Source organism: Abramis brama (assembly GCF_963993115.1).
Source record: "Abramis brama genome assembly, chromosome: 8".
Classification (NCBI taxonomy): domain Eukaryota; kingdom Metazoa; phylum Chordata; class Actinopteri; order Cypriniformes; family Leuciscidae; genus Abramis; species Abramis brama.
Genome location: NC_139970.1, coordinates 11,792,203 through 11,818,264, shown reverse-complemented (window position 1 = coordinate 11,818,264; position 26,062 = coordinate 11,792,203). Strand labels below are relative to the sequence as shown.

The 26,062-nt window shown below is 37.5% G+C and overlaps 1 protein-coding gene and 1 long non-coding RNA gene across 2 annotated transcripts in view; both read left to right on the top strand.

The window, feature by feature from the left end:
* Nucleotides 1-15,961, top strand: part of LOC311087838 (uncharacterized protein) — a gene marked incomplete at its 5' end in the record, with an annotated part of 30,609 nt that extends 14,648 nt beyond the window's left edge. The window contains 12 exons of the mRNA XM_084121308.1: nt 8,564-8,613; nt 8,854-8,958; nt 11,105-11,182; nt 11,374-11,541; nt 12,965-13,273; nt 13,468-13,562; nt 13,704-13,754; nt 13,997-14,375; nt 14,456-14,635; nt 15,182-15,271; nt 15,383-15,477; nt 15,663-15,961. Coding sequence (XP_083977434.1) covers nt 8,564-8,613; nt 8,854-8,958; nt 11,105-11,182; nt 11,374-11,541; nt 12,965-13,273; nt 13,468-13,562; nt 13,704-13,754; nt 13,997-14,375; nt 14,456-14,635; nt 15,182-15,183 — 1,417 coding nt within the window. The 3' untranslated portion in view covers nt 15,184-15,271; nt 15,383-15,477; nt 15,663-15,961. The remainder of the gene's footprint in view (nt 1-8,563; nt 8,614-8,853; nt 8,959-11,104; nt 11,183-11,373; nt 11,542-12,964; nt 13,274-13,467; nt 13,563-13,703; nt 13,755-13,996; nt 14,376-14,455; nt 14,636-15,181; nt 15,272-15,382; nt 15,478-15,662) is intronic.
* An 892-nt stretch (nt 15,962-16,853) lies between these two features.
* LOC311088920 lies at nt 16,854-17,958 on the top strand. Its single transcript, XR_014607584.1, has 3 exons — nt 16,854-16,959; nt 17,136-17,225; nt 17,771-17,958. It is a non-coding gene; the product is annotated as an uncharacterized lncRNA (long non-coding RNA).
* Nucleotides 17,959-26,062: the final 8,104 nt, after the last annotated feature.

Genomic DNA, 26,062 nt, shown 5'->3' with positions numbered 1-26,062 from the left:
CTGGCTATATTCATTAAAATAATATGTCTGGAGATGTTTTAAGAACAACTGTGTGTGTGTGTGTGTGTGTGTGTGTGTGTGTGTGTGTGTGTGTGTGTGTGTGAGCATCTCAGTAGGATCAGTAGTACCTGAACTATAAGTTTATGTTAATGCCTAAGACGACACGTTCATCAAGCCAAAGAGTCCTATACCCACACACCCCATACTATATTCTTCTCAATAAGAAAAGGTGTTGTTGTTGTTGTTTTCTAGAACATCTGTATCTGTTTCCTGACGCCAATAGGATCAGTGTTAAAAAATACAAAAAATCTAAACATTTATCTAACACACAGTGAAGGTGTTTACGAGTGGAACTGGCGGGAGAAGAGTGCATCCTAAATGGGTTTGTTAATGGTTATACGACAGTTGCTTAGGCTAGATGTTTAAAGAATGACACTTCATCAAAAGCTTTCTGATGATTCTCTGGGCTCGCACACAAAAACATCTTTTTAGTGTATATAAATTTGTTTGTTACTTTTGTTATTTTAGTATTTTTTGCAGAAAATGTTTTAGTTTTTAACCCAGCCCATAGTGTGTGTGTGTGTGTGTGCGTGCGTGTGTGTGTGTGTGTGTGTGTGTGTTGCAAAACAACAAATTACATATTCTGAGTAAAATAAAACGCATAGGGATTTGAAACATTCAAACATTTATAAAATAAAAAAAAATTCGCCACAAAAAGCAATGAAAGTTGTCTCTTTTCTTTAAATAAAACTTTTACTTTATTTTATTTTTTAAAACAGACTGATGACCAGCATCTTTTATTAGAACTGTAGCCGAACAGTTTCCTCACATGAGTAAAACACAATTTTCACTTAGAAAACTTTTTAAATGTATGACCGAACCTTTTTTCTTTTGACAAACCTACATTTCAAATCATACCTGGTGTGTAACAACCACAAGGGATACATGTTGATTCCATGTTTCAGTGTACAGTGCAAACATGCAATATTCAAGAAATCTAATCTTACGGTAAATCTTTGTGAGGTCAGAACACAAAACTTTGTGTTGAGTGATCCAGACAAAGCTTCATGCTAGAAAATATCATGGAAGTCACTAGCCCTTCAACATCCAGCACAAAATTAAAGAGATGAGCTTAAAAAGAATATTGGGTAATATCAAGGTTCTATTAAAGCGCCACAATATATAGTTAGATATTTGTGTGTGTGTGTGTGTGTGTGTGTGTGTAAATAGTTGTGCTAAACTCTTTGTGTGTATTTTTACACGCCAACATATTTTGTCAGGGGTGTGTCACACCACTGTGATGCAAAGTTTCACACTCGTGAATAACATACAAACATAATCTTTATACAGGAGTTACTGTATGTGTGTCCGAAATACCTGTAAAATTCAAACGACCAAATCAGTAAGAAAAGAGGGCTCAGCATACATTGAAAAGTAACATTTATAATAAATACACAAAATCCATTCGTGAGCAATTGTGAAAGTTTGTAAATTTTGTTTCGTAAGTGATGTTTTTATCACTCCACTAGTGTTAGTCACTTTATTCAGATAGCACTATTTTGTTTGTTGGACTCTTCTTTGAGAACTGTCAACATTCAGTGTTTATAGGAAAAAATGCAAATTAAGAATTTAAGTGAAAGTCTTTCTGCTTGAGAGTGTTTGACTAAATTGATATTTCTTTTAGTGCAACTTTACAGCGATCTATGATTTCGGATTACACAAAGCATCAACACGAAAAGTAAGTTATACTGTTTTACACTTAATCTGTTACAACTGAATCACATCTGACTATTGCACTGAGAGCTGCACATTCATTTAAGATTGAGGCTGGCAAACCCCGCAGATAAAATAAAAAAATGACGTGTGTAGAAATTCACCATGTAAATTCAAGACCCCAAATCACTAAGAAAATAAGTTACGCCATACAAACATCATTTATGATGCATACAGAATGTAGAAAACTCAAATGATGAACAATTTGTAAGTTTGTTAAACGTTTGTAAATATGGTTTCACAAATGACTTTTTATTACTCCACTAGATTTAGTCACCTTATTGAGATGACACTGTTCACATTTCTTTGTTTGTTGGTCTGTGTTTAGTTTTAGGTGAAACCGATGTTAGTTCATGCTATTCCACACATGGGAAAATGTGTGTGATGAACGCAGGCCTTTCATTTAAGAGGCTTTTTAAATATATGACTGAACTTTCTCTTTTTGACAAATCAGTATTTCATATTATATTATATTATACTTAATATTATATTAAGTTGTTTAACGTCCGCAGAATAGTTTATTTCAACAACCCGCTTAACATTAAAGATTATAGTTTTTCAATTGTTATCACCATCTTCTTTGACTCAAATAAAGTTACTATATGTGCTAAAAATCTTTGTCATTTTTTATTTTTTTGCTCTTCTGTCAGATTTGTTAGAGGAACTATGCCACACTGTTGTAATGCAAACACATTAAGAACTATAAAGTTGCACGTCCTTGTAAAGACTATAGATAACATTCAAACATAATCGTTATACAGGAATTATGTTTGCACAAAAGTAAATTCAAGGTCAATTTGTGTAAGGCATATAGGAAAAGAGACAATTAGCCATAAAGAATACAGAATTCCTCGTTTATGTTGATACAGTATGTAAAATGATATTTTTCCACTAAACTATGTCACGCTTTACAATTAGTTTCTCTGTTTTTGTACAGTCTTTTGTACTACTCTCTGAGCGTGGTCAAATATGTTCATAGGAAGAATGAAAACATGAACAAATGCAGCATTTTGAGAATTAAATGTCAGTCCTTCTACATGACACTGGTTGAGACTAAACAAATTTCTTTTAGGACATCTTTCTGGTCTGTCTACGCTGTGGGATCGCAAGACACACCGACCCAACATGAAAAGTGAGTTATGTCCTTTTTCTGTTATTCAACCATTACACTTCAAACTTTTAGAACTATTACACTTAAAACTCTGCATTTCACCGCACAGTCATAGATACACAGTTCTTTTGTCTATGTCTCTAAACAACTGTTAAGTAAATGAATTACAGTTGATAAGTAGTAACTTTAAGTGAAAGGTGGGATGATTCATGCCTTTTTTTATTATTCTGTCCACACCAATACTATGACACCAGTGTTTTAGGCGTCTGTCTTTTAGGTTTGATACAGAAAACAGAACTTGTGTTTTATGGCTCAACATTTTGTTCTCCTTTTTAATGAAAACATGCAGTTGTAGTTCTCAACAGCAGAATACCAAAATGTTTTAGCATACTGTAAATTTCAATAGTTAGCTAGCAAATGCATGTGAACTGTTTATTACTGTGATCATTTTACATGTGAAACAAGCTCAGTCACATCAGAGTTGAATTGGAACAGTTATTGTCCTGCATGTTTAACAGTGTTAGTGTTCTCACAAGTCACAACGTTTTCATTGTAGTGTGTTTCATTGTTCCAAAGTTCCATTGTTTCAAAGTTTCATTGTAACATGTAACAGTTTGGAGACATTTGGGGGGGGGGGGGGGGGGATTTTATTTTATTGTATTTTCATGCTACTTTGATTTTGTTTGTACTTTTACTGAAACAAACTGTTTTAGAAACTGTTGACCGTGTGATTGCACAGTTGTGTGTGTGCGTGTGTGTGTGTGTCTGTTTTCCTTACACTTTGCAAAGCAACTTTGAAAAACAACTGTTTCCTCTAATCTGCTGTAATTTCAGTGAGCTCTAGGTGTTCTCAGCTTCTCCTTGTTCAAATAAGACAATGCTCCCATGAATTTTGGGGTGGTATGTGGATATAGAATGCAGCACAAGGAACTCTTATATATTTAATGTAATAAAACATCTATGTAATGTTTTTAAAAACACAGTAAAACAAAGGTATGAAGACATCTGTCTATCAGAGACCTTCACAAACTATGGTGTAAAACAAAATACTTTTATCACTATTGTTTGAAGGAAAAAAAAAAACAGGTTAATCTCCCTAAGTGTGGTGTTTTATGACTACTGAAGGTGTCACATCCTTAGAGCATTACATCCTTGGACGTTTGACACCTACAGCCCAGCCTCCTGAATTTGGTATTTAAATAAGATTTAAGATAGTAATTAAATAAATAAAACAGACATTCTACAACTCTAGTGTTACAATGGCTACTCCAAAAACTCCTAGAGAGATGAAACATCTAGAGAGATGTGTGTGACACAGACAAGAACAGCAACAGCTGAACAGGACTGACCAGTTAACAAGCTTAAACAGATGAAGACCTTCACTATCTACGCCAGAAAATTAGTTTGACAGAGTTTCTCCATGAAGATGAAGATTTTGTGAAACAGGACTTTCTGATGTCTGATGATCGTGTAGGAAGATTTGTGTTTGAAAAGGGGTCACACACACACACACAGTCAAACTCTGCGCTATGGAACCTTACGAAGATTATACATCGAATGTGCTTATCTGCTTTCGACGGCCATAGACTTGCCATTTTTCTAAACCCAAAAAATGGAGATTTTATTGGTATTGGTGGGGGAAAAAAAAATTGGTACTTTTTCAACTGGGATGGCACAACACCCGATGTGTGGTACGTGTCAAAGCAGCGATGAGTCTCACTCTGGAATAGGCCAGTCACGTTCATGCTCACCAGAATGCTGCAAAACAAGTCTATATTTTCAGTGGAGCGACATACACACCATTTTCTCAACAATAGACAAAGCTGTTAAAGTTGAGTTGAAATTATTTTGAGCATTGCTAAAAGATCAATTAGTATTTAATCATGGTGATGGGGGTGAATATGTATTGAATAGGGCCATGTTACAGCAAACCTGAAGATTTGTTCATTGTACTCTATTTGTACAGTGGTATTGTATTGTATTGAGTTGCATCTGTTTCTGTTACTTGGCCCCATCTCTGTGTTCCTTGCTATATGTTTAAGAGTTTTTGTTTAATAAAACTGTGATTGGATCCAATTTCCATTGCTTCTAAGCATCTCTATGATACAGACATGATAATGTTTTATTCAGATTGTGGAATACTGTTTAAAAGTGTTTGTATATTTTGAAAAACATGAAATTGATGCTGTTTAAGCTCCATCCACACACAGAATAGAATAAGCATTTTTTAAGCCGATACATCAACATCTCTCATCATTGGGGTGGGGGAACGGATTTCGACAGCTGAACTATTTGCCGTCGGATTCTGTTCCCCCTATGTTTCGTACACAATGAGGTTCTAATATTTATCAAATTGCAGCAAATCATTATCTTCAATAGCCTAGTGGTCAGTGCCCTCACAATTTTATTTCAGCTTTGGGCGACCCAAGTTCAAGTCCCGGGTCATCAAACTTTCTTGATACTATACTGTCCGATTATAATAAAAGGCAAGGAAATACATTCTTTAAACTGATGCAAGTTAAGCTCCATCCACACACAAAATAGAATAAGCATATTTAAAGCCGATACATCAACATCTCTCATCATTGCTGTGGGGGAACGGATTTCGACAGCTGTTTTTTTGCCGTCGGATTCTGTTCCCCCCATATTTCTGACAAACTGAGGTTCTAATATTTATCAACTTGCAGCAAATCACTTTTTTCAATAGCCTAGTGGTCAGTGCCCTCAAATTTTTATTTTAGCTTTGGGCGAACCGAGTTCAAGTCCCGGGTCATCAAACTTTCTTGATACTATACTGTCCGATCATAATAAAAGGCCAGAAAATAAATTCTGTAAACTGAAGCAAGTTAAGCTCCATCCACACACGAAACAGAATAAGCATATTTTAAGCCGATACATCAACATCTCTCATCATTGGGGTGGGGGAACGGATTTCGTCAGCTAAACTATTTGCCATCGGATTCTGTTCCCCCTATGTTTCGTACACAATGAGGTTCTAATATTTATCAAATTGCTGTAGACTAAAGCTTCAATAGCCTAGTGGTCAATGCCCTCCTAATTTTACTTTAGCTTTGGGCGACCCGAGTTCAAGTCCCGGGTCGTCAAACCTTCTTGATACTATACTGTCCAATTATAATAAAAGGCAAGGAAATACATTCTTTAAACTGATGCAAGTTAAGCTCCATCCACACACGAAATAGAATAAGCATATTTTAAGCCGATACATCAACATCTCTCATCATTGGGCTGGGGGAACGGATTTCGACAGCTGTTTTTTTGCCGTCGGATTCTGTTCCCCCCATATTTCTGACAAACTGAGGTTCTAATATTTATCAAATTGATGCTGTTTAAGCTCCATCCACACACAGAATAGCATAAGCATATTTTAAGCCGATACATCAACATCTCTCATCATTGGGGTGGGGGAACGGATTTCGACAGCTGAACTATTTGCCGTCGGATTCTGTTCCCCCTATGTTTCGTACACAATGAGGTTCTAATATTTATCAAATTGCAGCAAATCACTGTCTTCAATAGCCTAGTGGTCAGTGCCCTCACAATTTTATTTCAGCTTTGGGCGACCCAAGTTCAAGTCCCGGGTCATCAAACTTTCTTGATACTATACTGTCCGATCATAATAAAAGGCCAGATAATAAATTCTGTAAACTGATGCAAGTTAAGCTCCATCCACACATAGAATAGAATAAGCATATTTTAAGCCGATACATCAACATCTCTCATCATTGGGGTGGGGGAACGGATTTCGACAGCTGTTTTTTTGCCGTCGGATTCTGTTCCCCCCATATTTCTGACAAACTGAGGTTCTAATATTTATCAAATTGATGCTGTTTAAGCTCCATCCACACACAGAATAGCATAAGCATATTTTAAGCCGATACATCAACATCTCTCATCATTGGGGTGGGGGAACGGATTTCGACAGCTGAACTATTTGCCGTCGGATTCTGTTCCCTCTTTGTTTCGTACACAATGAGGTTCTAATATTTATCAAATTGCTGCAGATTAAAGCTTCAATAGCCTAGTGGTCAGTGCCCTCACAATTTTTTTTTTTAGATTTGGGCCCTTAGATATGAACAACCATATTCTCTCTAGACTAGAGGCTAGATGTACAAGGTATATTATATTAGCACATAGACACAGATTGCTCCAAATGGGCCCAGTGAGTTGAGTCTAGAGAAAGTGAAGTACCACTACTGCAATAATGCATAAGAACAATTGGTAAATACCATAGTAGAATTATCACAGTAGAATTTACCCTTGTATAGTCAAACAATGCTTTTAATAATACAAAACAGAGAAGTTTTTCAAATAATAGTGCTTACACATCCCTTCTGATCAAATTCAGTCGGGTGACAAAAAGTTATTATGTATAGTTAAGATGAGAGAAATTTGTGGGAGGAAATAACTGATTTGTAAAAATATTATTTGTAGTCTTATAACATTGTATGCTATTATAGTTTTTATATATGTTCATTTTATATATATATATATATATATATATATGCTCATTATAGTTCAACTGGTGAGATAATAATGGAAAAGTTGAAGGGTCCATTTCCAGGAATACACTATAGATACACTAAATATTACAGAAGCACTTTGGTCAAGAAATACTGCAATGCTTTAATAATTATTACTATTACTATTTAATAAAAATAACTATTTTTTGTAAGCAAAGAAAAAAAAAGTTTCACTGTAATCAACAAATCTTTTGCTGCATCAGGTTAAACCCACAATGCAATCTGTCGTTTTAGTTTGATATTTAATGGGGGCAAATTTATCACGTTTATAGTTAACTGGGTAGCAATTGTGAACAATTTTAATAGAGAATTCAACAATAATTTGGATTTCTTCACCACTACTACTAACCGGTTGGATGACGCATTAGTGATACTGAAAGCTGATTGGCCTTGTGGTTATATATGCGGAAAAGGGCCAATTTAATTAATTTATATGATGTCCGATTTATTCTCCCTTGTGCCTTTTTGCGCGCATTTTCCACGGGTTTTAATAATAAAACTGTTCTGAAAGAATGAATATCATATAAAAGAAAACGTCAACATTAAATTTGTAACTGTTTAATAAATCAGAGTCGATGTGCGCGTGCATGCGTGATTCGAATTTAGTTGCTAGGAAGGTTATGAATTCTGACTGCGTATATATTTACACTCGAACCGATCCCTGTCTGTACGTGCTTTATAGTGTTTTAAAATCTTAGATGCTGTAGCGACGCATGTTATGAATGCTGCCTATATTTACACTTGAATCTTGCAGTGATTCAAATTTTAGTTGCTATAGTGACGCGTTTTATGAATTCTGCAATCTGCATGTATCCACAATTCCCGATCGACCGCTGTCTGTTGTTTGAGAGACGAGGGCGAGGCGACTTAACAGACTTTTGCTGAGAATTTTCTGTGCGAAACTTGAGACTTTGAAGCTGTTTTCTGGATTTCTGAGAGGAGACTTTTATTCTAGAAGGACATCGGAGAATATATCCTTTACATTTGTGAAAGCGTCATATAATTTCTGAGAATAACTTGTTACTTTTATTTGTTTGTTTGATATTTTTTCAGGGGAGTATTTCTGAGGAGATTTATATTGTATTGTGTTGTGTTTTGTTGTGTTGTGTTGTGTTTTGTGTTCTTGATTTTATTGCAGTTTGGAGGAGATGTCGATGGCTCACGATCAAATGATGGGTGAAAGAGGAGGTGAGTGCTTTAATTTTTCATTTATGGTTTATGGTATGATGTTGTACAATGACTGACTACATTAATTTGAAGAACCCATTTGATCACATGTATTTGATTCCTTGCATGCGAAATAAAGTTTTGAATTTGAGTAACTTAACTGAAGTAAAAATTTGTAATTGGCCACAGACATTGATTGCTGATTATTACTATTATTAAAATATTACTAACTCTGTGATCTGTGAAATATTCCATCCTAAGATCACTCCAGACCCAGGAGCGCTGCTTTCCCTCAGACGGCTGGTCAGGAGGTTTGGAGACCCGGTTCTGGTGACCGTGGAGATTCGCTGCCCAGAGATGGACGAAGTAAGTTACACAATTTCCTTACTTGAGTGAAAGTAAGTTACAGATACTACTAGTCAAATATTACTCAGTTACAAGTAAAAGTTGAAAAGAGTTTTTAAAAGTACTTAAGTATCAAAAGTAAATGTCAATGAACATTGTTTTATTATTGTTGTTTGTGATAGTTACAGTACCTTGTGCCTCTGAATCTAACGTTATGCCTGCCTATACCTACCCTCATATCAATATGAAATTTATTTCTAGAACACAGTTCCTGTAGTGGGATTGAATGTGAGATTGAATAAGTGCTCTTAATAACATCCACAATAGTTTCGGACACCCTGTTTCGGGCTGTTCCCTCAAATAGTGCCCTATTTAAAGTTTTTTGGCTTTTAGTATGAATATGTCAGCCACTGTTATAAGCTAGTGTGCTCCAAAACAATGACAAAATGTGCATTTAGAAGACCAAACCCAACGCTGAAAATGAAAATCAGATTGATGTCAGAATCCAACTACTTTCTACTCAAGGACCTTGACAGAAATGTAGTGGAGTAAAAAGTACGATACTCGTCTTTCAAATGCAGTGAAGTTAAAGTAAAATGTTTCCAGAAAAAAATAATACTCAAGTAAAGTACAGATGCTCAAAAAGTGTACTTAAGTACAGTACTCAAATACAGGGACAGACTGGGGCTAAAAAACAGCCCTGGACTTTCTCCCAAATAGGCCCATCATCCGGCCATTCGCCCCTAGCCGTGCGCTACAGACACTATAGCCAGGATGTCCTGATACTATGCCACACACTGTAGCCTATCAGACAAGCAAGTAACATCTCAAAACCAATCATGATAATTGGGATTGTGTTTATTAATGAAGCCTCAGCCTTCAAATAAAAACAAAAAATTTGTACAATGCCATTACATCTGCATTGAAAATAAAATACAAATAATGAAATGTCACTGCCCACAGAAACCCCAAATTACACAAACTTGTAATTATAAAACATATAGTTACTATATACCAGGGGTCTCCAACCTTTTTGTGGGCTACCTCTAGGGATACAATAATCTAGAAGGGCTACTTGTTTGTTATACTCAAAAATATTTATTATACATATAACATGGTGCTTTTTAACTTTACCTTTAACTTTTTTTTTACTTTTCACCATAATATGCAAAATAATAAAATATCTTGAGATCTGGTTCTGGTTCAGGCAGTTTTAAACAATTCCTGAAAAATTATGAAAATATATATTGATTTTTTTTTTCTCTATAAATCTATAGTATGTGTTATCAAAAACAAATATTTAGTATTAATATAAATGCAAAATAAATAAACTGCCATAACTTCTAAACAAAAACATTACTGCATTGATTACATTTAATAACATTACGTTTAATAACAACTTAATAACTTTAATAACATGACTATATATAAAAGCATTTTTAATATGAATATATACAGGCACATTTCTGCCAAAAAAAGTTTGTTTTACTACAGTTTTACTACAGTAAAGTTGTGGAGTGAAATGTTTTCTAACTGGTTTGTTGTTTCGCCTGTTTTTTCATCTGTCTTTTAACTAACTTAAATCACATAGTCATCTGTGGGTTTATAATAGAGAATTCTGCGCTGAATTGAAATGCTTCTCAGTGGATCGCGCAGCTCTGTGTAATAATGTTCGCGTTATCGAGATCAGCCCTGCTTGCTTTGGCCGCGCACAGATCAAACAAGTTTCGTTCCGCTTTTTGAGCGTTTCCCATTTGATGTTTATCAGACGCAACTGCTATAAAGCCTACTATAACTTATAACTATTCAAATATAATGTAAGCAAATTTAAAAGTGCAATAGCTAGGTAAGCCTTATAAAACTATTAAGTCAGTGGCTAGTAGGCCGACTCTTTTTTTTTTACACGTAGCATATAAGTGATCGTATTAGTGCCCCTGCTGTTGGCTGTTCATATTGCTTTATTAGACTTTTTTTTTGTGCCGACGGCCCTCGGTTGGACGGCCGTTCTGGACTTTTCCAGAACGCACAGATTGTCAGTCCGTCCCTGCTCAAATAAATGTACTTTGTTACTGTCCACCTCTGCCGCTGCCAGACCCGACCCAGAGCCAGGATCGTCCTGGATATTTAACATCTCTGTCTTCTGAGTTTTCTGTTTCTGTGTCCACAGGTCAGGCTCGCGGGACGAGGGCGAAGCGGAACCCAGATGATGGACGTCCGTCCACTTCGTCTAAACACTCTCGCAGAGGTCAGAATATGCTTTTAATAAAGAAGTAATGGCTTAGTTTCTATTTCTATTTTCAATGGCTGATTTGTCAACTAAAGTAACGGTAACACTTTATTTTGATGGTCCCTTTTGAACATTCTGTCGACTATAAGTAACTTTGCAACTACAGATGTGTCTAATAGTTGTTTTCATTTGTTTTTTCTTCATTTCAGAAATAGCTCCAGAACGTACGAAGAGACCTGGTTGTCTCCTCAGGATCTGGAGGGCTTTGAAGGCTGTTTTCTGCTGCTGTTCCAGTAGTGCTGTGGATGTTGTGGAGCCTTTTATTCCGGAACCATCATCACCTGCTCCAGATCACTCCGGCGTCAAGCCAAGTAATGGTAAATCATTATTTTAAACAGTATTATCTTGTTTTCCACTCAAAATAAGGCTTGTTTTTACAGAATATTAAAATTATTTCCCCCATTATAATATTATTTATTATAATAGGGGAAAGTCTACTGTCTACTAATACTCTAGTAGAGTCTACTAATACTCTACTAATGAGAGTTAGTAGACATGTAGGTGTAATGTTACTTATAGACTTATAGAATGTCTTAAAGGAGACATATCATGCTTTTAAATTGTTCCTTTTTACATATAAATCATACATTTGTAGTCTATATAAAGCGGAACTGCAATGCTTGGGTCTGAATTCCTCATTATTATAGCTCCACAGGCCCCTTTTCTACCCCTTTTCTGATGTGTGTCTGAGAGCAACACGTTTTGGTGCGGTCTCTTTAAATACAATTGAGACACTTCATACCCCGCCCACACTCGGTTCAACTCCACCCCGTTCGGACATTTTTGTAGTTTGATAGCAGAGATACGATTATCTGCGGCACAGAAACTTTTTATTCACACGTTATTAACAAAACGTCAACAACGGAAGACTTGTCCAGCCAGCCTTACACGTTCGAGCCAGAGTCGGAGCAGGAGCGAGATGAAAATGAAGACGACGAACCTGTAGAACAACGTCTTCATATGGATGTATCGCAATGGTGTGTTACTGTATTTACACATGAAACTTTGGTCTTCCGACCTTTTACCACCGTGTCGATTTATTTTGATTAATATGTGCGAGGGAGAGAGAGCAAGACAGCGTCTAGTTTGGAGACGGTGATGTCTTGTTTACACTTTCGCCTGGCTCCGAAGAGAGGGAGCGCGCGCGCGACCGGGTCTCTCTCTCTCTCTGCTCGTTCTTTCAGTTAAACATGCGCCCTGTCACAAGCGCGGCAGTTCATCTACATTAAACGGTGTAATGAAGCGTGTGGGTTACTACATCCAACAACCGAACATTTTAACTTACCCTCTCGTAACTTCTGCATCCTTTAGCTTGGACTACAAAATTGCAGCGAGAAATAAAAATGGCGGATTGCTCGAAGTGTTGGGCCGGAAGTCAATGTCCTTATTTGGCAGTTCCGCTGCAAATATTGTGACGTAATAGTTCAAAAAACGTCATAGATAACAGAAAAATCAGAACAGGTTGAAAAATATGACCAAAACAGAATATAAAGATATCAACGAAGCACCTGAAGAGAATAATTTCATATTTTCTGTACTTCTAAACACTCCAAATATACAACAAAATGCATTTAAGGGCTAAAAAAGTGCATTTGGCATGATATGTCCCCTTTAAAGGGACCAAAATAAAGTGAAACCAAAGTTACAATTTGATGTGACCAGCACTGACATTGATAATTAATATTATTAAAAAAACAAAACAAAAAACAGTTTTTGATGTCTGAAATGTTCCATCCTCAGGCCGCTCCAGATCCTGGAGAACTGCTTCCAGAGATTCTTCTCCGGGCATCGCGTCATCCTCATCTTGGTCCCTCTCTGAGGCCTGTGTCGAGCCGTTGAGTCTGAGCAGCCGAGGCTCGTACTGCGCCGAGTGGAGGTGGAGTGGCGATGGATCGGAGAGCCCAAACCAACAGGGTTTGTCAAGGTCCGACAGCCTCGAAGGGTCTCTGTGTCTGCCGGGTCCAGTTTCTGTCGAGCCAACAGAGACATCAACTGGCCGAACTGCTCAGGGTGCCGTGGAGGCTTCTCCAGTGAACAAGAGCTCAACAGGTGAGACTGAAATAAGGCTGGGCGGTGTAAAGTCTACAGAGAGAGATTTTGCTATTTCAAGTTTTTCAACTGAGTCAGTTTTTAACATTTTAACATCCGATTTGCTGTTGCTCGACCAGCACTGATATTTTTTAAATAAAACAATGGATCTAGCAAGCTAATAATTGTCTCATATTTTTCTGTGTGTTTTTCAGAGTCCTTTGAGTCTCTCTATAACGTGAAAAAGATGATTGGATCCGGAGGATTTGGAAGGGTGTTCCGGGGAATACGCAAATTTGATGGCAAAAAGGTAAATCTTACTGAATTGTACAAACATTTTGCTCTTGCATGCATCAAAACACATTTCAAACAATTTACAGATGGTTTAATACTTAGTACAAGGTGCTTGAATACTGTTACTGTCATTGAAACTGGGTTTTTGTGTGTGCAGGTTGCCATCAAGCGGATACGCAAGATTGACAACGATCGCTATCTTAATATTGTAAGTTGGCCAAAACCTGAATGTGTGTGGAGTTGTTTAAGTGCAGATTACTGTAGTTAATACACCCGTAGGAAGCGTTAGGTATAAATGTGATCAACAAATAAGCCTAGAGGCACCAAATAACTTTGAGCTGAAAAGGCTCTTTTGAACGCATCTAAAAAGATCATAGAATAGTACATTTCAAAATGATGTTTTCTTCAGATTTTTACCCAGCAAACCTTCTATCTGCTTCTTCTCTCTAGCCTGGGCATCCCGAACCTCTCGTTACAGAAGTGGCGCTGCTGATGATGATGAGGCGAGAATCCATAAGCCCCTTCGTCATACAACTGTACGAGTGGTTTGAAGATCCTAAAGGATTCACTCTGGTCATGGAGTATCCCGAACCCTGCGAGAGCTTGCTGGACTCAATCACTCGTCAGCCTTGGAGTGACTGGTTCTCACGGGTCGTCATGATACAGGCTGTGCGGGCAGTGCAACACTGCATCCATCGTGGTGTTTTCCATAATGACATTCATGCGCAGAATTTCCTGTTGAAGAAAGACACGATAGACCTCAAGCTGATAGACTTTGGCTGCGGTCAGCTGTTTAGTAGTGAAGGCTACGAGAGCAACATATACAGGGGTGAGGAAACCTGAAGGTACTAATTATTTGATGATGCTTTAAAAAAAAAGCTCAACGATGTGCAAATGTCTTTCTTACAGGAGTTCTGAAATACTGCCCACCTGAAGTCTTGACAGAACCTCGATTCCACGCCGTCCCAGCAAATGTCTGGTCTCTAGGAGTGTTGCTGTACAAGTTGTCGAATGCATGTCTCCCTTTTCTTAATAGAACGGAAATCACACAAGCCAAAGTTATATTTCAGAACAGCAACTTATCCGAATGTGAGTGAATAATGATGATAAAATTGATAAACACACACATAAAGCAAACGATTTGTACAGAAAGTTAAAGGTTGAAGTGTGTCAGAATTTTTAGATATAGCTCAACGTATAGCGAAAATGTCAGGTCACATGGTCATGACTAACCAGCTCTCTCCTTATTAAAATGTGTACAGACTGCAGGGATCTGATTAGACAGTGTCTAGCCCGGGATCCAACTAAACGCCCCAGCTTAGAGCAGATGTTAGAACATCAATGGTTTGATCGTCATCTACACCAGATTGGAGAAGTTGAGGAGATTCACTCGATCAGTTTCAGGTGTGAGGAAGTTTAACAGGCAGAGGAGGATTATAATCTTTTGTCTTCAATTCTGGATTATTTGTAGTGAGATTTTCAAATTAATTTTCAAATAGGGGTGAGTAAAATGGCTGGGCTGGTCCAGTGGTGTAATTCAGTCATCAAGCTTCAGGGAATGGTTGGCAATATGAGTTTTTCTGTCATTTAAGTTGCTGATGCTTCTGGTTTTGGAATTTCTTTTAACAACCACAGGACAAAATGCAATGCTGCTCCAGTTACCTGCACCCCCAGAACTGGCTAACACCGCCATTAGACAACCAGAGAGTCCTGCATCTTCAGACAGTAATTTCATGTTTTTATTTATTCTACTTTACTTGCTCACAATGCAAATGGAATATAAAGTATTTTTAAGTCTGGGCTCAAAACAAAGTCTTTCAACCTTCCTGTTTCCAGTTGCGCGTATCCAGTTTCTGGATGTTCTCGTCCAACGCTTCACCGTTCACCCACAAGGTCTGAATCATCAGAAGCATTTAGTCCAGAGTCAGCCAGTAAGTCAGTAAACATTTTTTTACAACCCTCTACACACACCTTGGCAATAGAATCGCCATTGGCTAGTAAATTTCTTCATGTCCATGATCAGTTGCATTCTTCATAGTTGTCAATTCTCCAACCTCAATTATTGTAATATTACTTTTCAATGAGCTTCAACGCTTTTTTTGTTTGTTTTTTTCAGGATCTAGAGGTTCTCGCACACCTCAGCGTGGAGTTCGAAGGCCATCACAGTCCGGGAGCAGAAAAGGTAGGGCAGTGAGTCCATGATTAGTTGCATTCTTCATAGTTTTTAAAGACAGCTGCTCCTGCAATAATGTCAATAAGTGAGGTAGGAGAATTAACAACTATTTCAATGAGCTTCAACGCTGTTTTTATTGTTATTTTTCTTCAGGATCTAGGTGTTCTCTCACACCTCAGCGTGGAGTTCGAAGGCCATCACAGTCCGAGAGAGGCTTATTCCCCATGTCTCAAGCTAGTACGTCCATGGTCAATATTTATTATTTTGTATCATTCTTTAATAATCATAAAGTAAGATTTATAAAATACTTGACAAAAATAAATGAATGTATTTTCTTCCACAGAAAGCCAGAAGTCAGTGCTTGGAAAGCTAGTTGAAATTCTAGATGAGATAAAAAGAGTCGGGAGGCACTATGAGCCCCTGAATTCTGCTGTCCATGTTGCTAGAAACCTTAGAAGAGTTTGCTCAAGAAGAGGCACATCTCAAGGACCGCAACCTCTGGGAACAAAGGGTAAGATTTATACAGAAATTGGACTAAACTATGTCAATTAGACTAGACCCCCCCAGTCTCCAAAAAGTCTAAATGATCTATATTGGACAAAATTATTCTTTTCTAGTGCATCTGTTAACATGCACAGCTTTATAGAATGTGTAATTGAGGGACACACAGTGAAGGCGTATTTTCATGCCTTTGTATTAGAGGTGTACTACTGTCCCATAATATTTTGCATGGACTCAACATGTATGGATGAGTCAACATGACCAGTTCCCATTTAAGCTCAATCTGGCAACAATCAGTATATTACCAACACCATGGGTTTATTCATAATGTATTGAGTGTCTTTTCATGTGTCATGTACAGGTGTCCCAGCTCTCAATGGTGGGAGGGAGGAACGATAAAGACTGCGTCCATAAAGTGATGGACAGGTATTAAACAACTGTCACATGCTCAGAATATAGAATGTAATTATGCAGTTACATTTTTACTCATTGCCTGCTCTGTTTGCCCTCCTCTTAGCACATAGAAAATCAAAAATGCGGAAAGAGATGATTCATTAGGAATAATGCAAGCATAAAGGAATATTTGTAGAATGTAGGCGTGGACCTCACCCTATGATTTTGTGCATGTATTCTCAGGCTTTTCACCAACAGCCTAATGGCTTCTTTCAACATGAAGGGGCGCGGGGTAGCAGTGCGAAACAAGCCTTCCAGGATACCATTTTTTACTCTGTGGTAAAAGGTAATCATGTTTATATATATATATCTAATTTAGCTTACCAATTGTATTTCTTTTGGGAAGGTATGCAAATCCATGCAATTGTTAATTGATTAAATGTAAATACAGTGTGTAGTGGGAGCCTTAATGATGTAAGACGTGGTTTATTCATGCACCATCTAATATATTTTCTTTTGCAGCTGCAGTAATGAAGTGGAGTAAAACTGCCACAGAAGTTGAAATCAGGGCTGCTATGGCTGAGACACATGAACATGCTCCCGGGAGAGCTGGTGTGTGAACATTTGTAGTGTCAATTTTCTGAGTTGTGTTTTGTGTTGACTCTTGGAATGTGAAATCCGTGTTTTATTGCACTATATTTTATTTAAAATGTGCTGTTTTAAGTATAATAAAGCTATTCTCTCTTTAAAGCTTTGTTTCATTCATATGTTAATCTAAAATGTTATTTGGCATGTTGATGTGTTGGGACTTGAGAATTGACAATTGTCAATAGGCATCGAGTAAACGTTGAAGATTGACCTGTTTTCAATGTTTTCAATTTTCATTTTCAACCTTCAGTGGACCGTAATTAGACGTTGAAGATTTACGTCTATTCAACGTCTAATAGACGACTTTTTGCTAGCTGGGAATGTTCTTGTTATAGTCAAATCACCTTCATTTATATAGCGCTTGATACTATACAGATTGTTTTAATGCAGCATCCCTGTAGTAAACAGGAAAATAACAGAATCAGTAAACCAAACAGAATTCAATTCTGTTCTAGCTCTAAAAAAACATTCATGAGTTGACTTGTTCATATACTCTTTGTTTTGGATAGGAAATAACATGCTTGCTGAGAGCTCCGAGCTCGAGACTTGACCCGAAGCCAGAAGTCCAACACCAACCTGACAGAAACTCAGAACGTGTTTATTTTGTTTAACGTGTTTATATTTTATTTAACATTTGTATCTGTTGAATTGAAATGCTGCATGTATATTTGTAATAAACGTTAAAGAAAATTGTAAATGGGCTTTTTCGTTTGGACTTGTTATTAATTTGGATGTATTTTTTATTATTAATATGGATTTATTATTATGCAACAATAACAAATATAAAACAGTGACAAACAATAATAGACAAAATAGATACAAATTAAATGAAAACAATATCACAGGCAGAAAAATGGCACATCTTTCACACTGTTTACATTTTGTTTACATTTGTTAAACGCTATTTATGATGGTTTATTTGTCCATCCTTGGTTGTCAGTGATATATTGACTCACTCACTCATCGCCATCTACTGGTGATATATGAGTGTTTTTGGTGCTAAACAGACACTGAAGAGGACATAACTGGACAACACTATTACATCACATAATTAACTATTATCTTTCAAGTCATTAGTGCAGTTATTCAAGTCATGGTACCGCAAGAATAAGAATCATTAATAAAAATAAGAATTACACAACTGGCTACTCGTGCCCACACACAGATTGGCATTGGAGGAGTTTCACTTTTATATTTTATACACTTTTTTATATTTAGTTTTAACGAAATGTCCCTACAAAGATGACAGTATCGGAAATCCTTTTCCTTCTACAACCATTTTTGGGTCCCCATGAGGAAAACAGCTTAAAGGCGTGGTATAATGGCCTTTTCACAAGATGTAAAATAAGTATCTGATGTCCCCAGAGTGTGTATGTGACGTTTTAGCTCAAAATACCCCACAGATATTTTTATATAGCATGTTAAAGTTGTCACTTTTGAGGGTGAGCAAAAACGCGCCGTTTTTATGTGTCCCTTTAAATGCAAATGAGCTGCTGTGTGTGTGTGTGTGTGTGTGTGTGTGTGTGTGTGTGTGTGTGTGTGTTTGTATGTGTGTGTGTGTGAGTGGGTGTGTCTGTTTTGCACTCTTGATGTTTAAGAGTGTCACCCCTTCATTGTTGAGCACGATTTGTAGATTGTACACAAAAATTCTCAGAATATTTGTGTTTTTGTCAATTTCCCATTCATTTCCTATGGTCGGTCATTTTTGACTGAAGAGCACAAAAGGAACTGTTTTTTTTATGACCACTTAGCCTGCTCGGATCATGACCTCAATTTTTTTATCCTCAATATCTAATGCCATAAAAGTCACTAAGTTTCGTAACATTCCGATGAAGCTGTGATTTTTTCACACACACACGCACACACACACACACACACACACGCACACACACACACACACACACACACATATATACACACACACACACACACACACTCCAATGAATTGTGATATTGATAGCCAGCCTAAGGCACACCTGTGCAATAACATGCTGTCTAATCAGCATCTTGATATGCCACACCTGTGAGGTGGATGGATTATCTCGGCAGAGGATACGTTTTTCAGATTTGTTCAGTGTATGACCTGAAACAAATTGAAAAGAATTGTGAAAATACACTAGCCTGGCTAACATCAGACCTCTTCTCATTGAGACGTGGTCTGGGAACCACATGCTCATTTTCTCGTATTTGAGGCGTGGTTTACGAATGCCCAGAGCCGTTTATTGGGCTATCAAATGCGCCTGTACGTAACTCATAGCCAATCGTTTCAATTATACCAGATGACGTATGTAGAGCGACAGAAATTCGACGAGGAAGAAGACGATGGGTCACTATCACTATCTAAGGCTGCATCGAAAGGTAACTTCACGTCTGCTGCCATGTTGGATCCATAGATATAAACAGACTGCTTCTGTGTCGCATAGACGTCGTCATTGTCTTGCTGCTCCCTCCCCGTTCTGTGATTGGTCCCCTCGCTGAGGCGTGAATAAAATCGCACTGCGCGCAAGGCAGCATGGGGAAACCCAGGCTAAAAATACACAATTCTGAATGAAAAAAGACTTTGACATGTCAGTAAATATGCATCTTATGGCAGTTTTATTTACACAATACACACAGAGGTACAAGATTTGCAGACAAGCCACCAATAGGCTTTCGAAATGTTCTCACATGTTCTCAATTCACCATTTAGGTTTTTTTTTTTAACTTCATGCTTAAGTTCATATAAATATCTTTTATCTTTACATCCAGACCCAAACTTCCATAAATCAACATAAAAAAAATCTCATTTAGAAATGAAATTCAAAATGCTTTGTGATGATTGATGTACACTATAATGTTCAAAGGGTTGGGGTTAATGTGTCTGAAAGAAGTCTCTTCTGCTCACTAATACTGCATTTATTGGACCAAAAATACAGTAAAAACAGTAATATACTTTTGCAATTTAAAAGAACGGTTTTCGATTTGAATATGTTTTAAAATGCAATTTATTCCTGTGATCAAAGCTGAATTTTCAGCATCATTACTCCAGTTTTCAGTGTTACATGATCCTTCAGAAATCATTCTGATATGATGATTTGATGCTCGAGAAACATTTCTAATTATTATTGTTCAGCTTCACATTTCTGAGAAAACCATGATGGATTTATGATGGTTGTGTGCGCCAGAAATATACTATTTTGGGGGGAATATTACCAATTGATTTCTTGATGTGCAAAGATTGTGATGGGTATTGTACCATAAATAAGATTGGACTGGTCTGTAATAGTTGTTTTTACTATTTACTATTAAAAATATTATCATTACACTAGAAAATTTATTATGAGCCGCTGCAATCAACATTTCACAATATCTGACAAGAAATGTGCCGACCAAATCCGGATGTTGTCCAGATTTTTCCCACGTGAGTTAGATCTTGGTTGAGCTTTGCCAACCTCCTTTCCTCTGATAACTTCTGGCATTCCTCGTCCTGGTTTTTAATAACTTTTGGAAGTTGGTACAACCTGAAACACGGCAATAATTAACCATTTTCCTTGACGACGTTCGGGATATACAGACCCTTTCCAAAAAATTCGAATATCATGGAAAAGTTTATTTATTTCCATAATTCCATTCAAAAGGTTAAACTTCCATAGATTATAGATTCAGGGCCCACAACTTAAACGATTTCAAGTATTTAGTTGTTTATTTGTATATAATTTAGGCTTCCAGCTCATAAAACCCACGAAAACAGGATTTCAAAAAATTTGAATATTACATGAAATCACACAGTAATTACACAGTGATACCATGGTCATTGAATCAGGTTTTGGTTCTTTTGGCAGTGTGGGCAGGTGCAAATCCTGCTGGAAAATAAAGGAAGCATGGTAACACTTTACGGTAAGGGTACATGAATTATCATGAATTCATGTATAAATTCATGCATGAATTCATGTATAAATTCATGCATGAAATATGCATTCATTCATGCATTAATATCTCATGAATCATCAGGAACTAACATGAGTTCAACGTTTTTCATTCATGACTTCATGGATGAACAACACCTTAATTAAAACATTAACTAAGATGAGTACATCATCATGAATTATGATTTATTACGCATGATCATGATGTTTTCTTTGTTCACACAAAAAATTGGTCTTTACCACCTACACAACTCCTATTAAACACCTGACAGACCTTCTGCCGCTGTGCAGGTACAGTGACCCTGAGGTAAGCCTGGATGTTCAGGAAGAGGTTATAACAGCAGCACGGCGATATATGGTGTCACTCTTTGACAGAGTGACTTTGGTGGTACTCTAGATGCACTGCGAGCCCATCTCTTTGTGAGCATCAAAGGAGACATGCGTTGCCTTCCACCAACTGAAGATGCCTTCCTATTACACCTTTGGCAAGATGCGCCGAGGGGTGCATCTTTTAATGTGCTGCTGTAAAACCCAGCCTGCCGGTCTTGTTTGCTGTCTCCTCAGGTGGTGAGGGTGAAGGTCTGTCCCCAGAGCAGTATCTTCAGTGTGCCACCCTCCTGATTATCCCACCTCACAGGGACCTGTTAATTAAGTTATGTTAAATTATTTTGTTCTGTTAAAGTTGTAATAGTTGTCATCTGAGGCAATAAAATAATGAAAGTCATTTTGCTGTATTATATTCCTTGTGTGACACATTTCCATTTGGAGAACAGGGTTATATTGAAATTAAAAAGATGCCTGGGCCATGATGCTTAATAATGTGGACATTAAAAACTATATATCCAGTTAAATATCCAGTATGTCTTTCGGAATTTTGAGAGTAACCTAAAATTCCACTGAGGTTCTGAGCATCATAATAAATAATCACAGATCCATTGATTTTGGTTGGATTTTTATGATTTTTTCTGTGGAATGAGAATTCTGTTTGGTGAAAAGAATGACATATTGACTGATGTCAAAACTTGGGTGAAAAGTTTATTGCCAATAAAGTAAAGATGAAAATATTGGAAAAAAAGTGAGAAAATGCCTATTTTTTTGCATTAAATTGATGCAAAATCATGTAGAAATGTGTTTTAAGAGTTATTTTTTCAGTGGATGTTGTCAGCACATGTGTTCTGTGTATCTGGAATGCATTTATTGACAGCCTACCCAACCCACTGAGGATTTGAGGAAAAAAATATTTTTGTACATTTTTCTGATAAAAAATAAGGAGTGCATACACTAAAATGGGCAAAAAAAATTTTTTGCGATATTTCCGGCAGAGCAGACCCTCCAATTATTGGTTCTTAAGGTCAAAGTTAACAGAAAAAACACGAATAAAAAGTATGGCAGACCATGTCAGGTTCAACCCATTTTATTGAGCTTTTGAGACTTTGGCTCCCCGACTATAGTGGTCAGTGCACTCACAAATTTTTTTTTAGCTTTGACTGACCCGAGTTCAAGTCCCGGGTCATCAAACTTTCTTGATACTATACTGTCCGATCATAATAAAAGGCCAGAAAATACATTATTTAAACTGATGCAAGTTAAGCTCCATCCACACACAGAACAGAATAAGCATATTTTAAGCCGATACATCAACATCTCTCATCATTGGGGTGGGGGAACGGATTTCGTCAGCTGAACTATTTGCCGTCGGATTCTGTTCCCCCTATGTTTCGTACACAATGAGGTTCTAATATTTATCAACTTGCAGCAAATCATTATCTTCAATAGCCTAGTGGTCAGTGCCCTCACAATTTTATTTCAGCTTTGGGCGACCCGAGTTCAAGTCCCGGGTCATCAAACTTTCTTGATACTATACTGTCCGATTATAATAAAAGGCAAGGAAATACATTCTTTAAACTGATGCAAGTTAAGCTCCATCCACACATGAAATAGAATAAGCATATTTTAAGCCGATACATCAACATCTCTCATCATTGGGGTGGGGGAACGGATTTCGACAGCTGTTTTTTTGCCGTCGGATTCTGTTCCCCCTATGTTTCGTACACAATGAGGTTCTAATATTTATCAACTTGCAGCAAATCACTGTCTTCAATAGCCTAGTGGTCAGTGCCCTCACAATTTTATTTCAGCTTTGGGCGATCCGAGTTCAAGTCCCGGGTCATCAAACTGTCTTGATACTATACTGTTCGATCATAATAAAAGGCCAGAAAATACATTCTTTAAACTGATGCAAGTTAAGCTCCATCCACACATAGAATAGAATAAGCATATTTTAAGCCGATACATCAACATCTCTCATCATTGGGGTGGGGGAACGGATTTCGTCAGCTGAACTATTTGCCATCGGATTCTGTTCCCCCTATGTTTCGTACACAATGAGGTTCTAATATTTATCAAATTGCAGCAAATCATTATCTTCAATAGCCTAGTGGTCAGTGCCCTCACAATTTTATTTCAGCTTTGGGCGACCCAAGTTCAAGTCCCGGGTCATCAAACTTTCTTGATACTATACTGTCCGATTATAATAAAAGGCAAGGAAATACATTCTTTAAACTGATGCAAGTTAAGCTCCATCCACACACAGAATAGAATAAGCATTTTTTAAGCCGATACATCAACATCTCTCATCATTGGGGTGGGGGAACGGATTTCGACAGCTGAACTATTTGCCATCGGATTCTGTTCCCCCCATATTTCTGACAAACTGAGATTCTAATATTCATCAAATTGATGCTGTTTAAGCTCCATCCACACACAGAATAGAACAAGCATATTTTAAGCCGATACATCAACATCTCTCATCATTGGGGTGGGGGAACGGATTTTGACAGCTGAACTATTTGCCATCGGATTCTGTTCCCCCTATGTTTCGTACACAATGAGGTTCTAATATTTATCAACTTGCAGCAACTCACTGTCTTCAATAGCCTAGTGGTCAGTGCCCTCAAAATTTTATTTCAGCTTTGGCCGACCCGAGTTCAAGTCCCGGGTCATCAAACTTTCTTGATACTATACTGTCCGATCATAATAAAAGGCCAGAAAATACATTATTTACACTGATGCAAGTTAAGCTCCATCCACACACGAAGCAGAATAAGCATATTTTAAGCCGATACATCAACATCTCTCATCATTGGGGTGGGGGAACGGATTTCGTCAGCTGAACTATTTGCCGTCGGATTCTGTTCCCCCTATGTTTCGTACACAATGAGGTTCTAATATTTATCAACTTGCAGCAAACATTATCTTCAATAGCCTAGTGGTCAGTGCCCTCACAATTTTATTTCAGCTTTGGGCGACCCGAGTTCAAGTCCCGGGTCATCAAACTTTCTTGATACTATACTGTCCGATTATAATAAAAGGCAAGGAAATACATTCTTTAAACTGATGCAAGTTAAGCTCCATCCACACACGAAATAGAATAAGCATATTTTAAGCCGATACATCAACATCTCTCATCATTGGGGTGGGGGAATGGATTTCGACCGCTGTTTTTATGCCGTCGGATTCTGTTCCCCCCATATTTCTGATAAACTGAGGTTCTAATATTTATCAAATTGATGCTGTTTAAGCTCCATCCACACACAGAATAGAATAAGCATATTTTAAGCCGATACATCAACATCTCTCATCATTGGGGTGGGGGAACGGATTTCGACAGCTGAACTATTTGCCGTCGGATTCTGTTCCCCCTATGTTTCGTACACAATGAGGTTCTAATATTTATCAAATTGCAGCAAATCATTATCTTCAATAGCCTAGTGGTCAGTGCCCTCACAATTTTATTTCAGCTTTGGGCGACCCAAGTTCAAGTCCCGGGTCATCAAACTTTCTTGATACTATACTGTCCGATTATAATAAAAGGCAAGGAAATACATTCTTTAAACTGATGCAAGTTAAGCTCCATCCACACACAGAATAGAATAAGCATTTTTTAAGCCGATACATCAACATCTCTCATCATTGGGGTGGGGGAACGGATTTCGACAGCTGAACTATTTGCCATCGGATTCTGTTCCCCCCATATTTCTGACAAACTGAGATTCTAATATTCATCAAATTGATGCTGTTTAAGCTCCATCCACACACAGAATAGAACAAGCATATTTTAAGCCGATACATCAACATCTCTCATCATTGGGGTGGGGGAACGGATTTTGACAGCTGAACTATTTGCCATCGGATTCTGTTCCCCCTATGTTTCGTACACAATGAGGTTCTAATATTTATCAACTTGCAGCAACTCACTGTCTTCAATAGCCTAGTGGTCAGTGCCCTCAAAATTTTATTTCAGCTTTGGGCGACCCGAGTTCAAGTCCCGGGTCATCAAACTTTCTTGATACTATACTGTCCGATCATAATAAAAGGCCAGAAAATAAATTGTGTAAACTGATGCAAGTTAAGCTCCATCCACACACGAAATAGAATAAGCATATTTTAAGCCGATACATCAACATCTCTCATCATTGGGGTGGGGGAACGGATTTCGACAGCTGTTTTTTTGCCGTCGGATTCTGTTCCACCCATATTTCTGACAAACTGAGGTTCTAATATTTATGAAATTGATGCTGTTTAAGCTCCATCCACACACAAAATAGAATAAGCATTTTTTAAGCCGATACATCAACATCTCTCATCATTGGGGTGGGGGAACGGATTTCGTCAGCTGAACTATTTGCCATCGGATTCTGTTCCCCCTATGTTTCGTACAAAATGAGGTTCTAATATTTATCAAATTGCTGTAGATTAAAGCTTCAATAGCCTAGTGGTCAGTGCCCTCCCAATTTTATTTTAGCTTTGGGCGACCCGAGTTCAAGTCCCGGGTCGTCAAACCTTCTTGATACTATACTGTCCGATCATAATAAAAGGCAAGGAAATACATTCTTT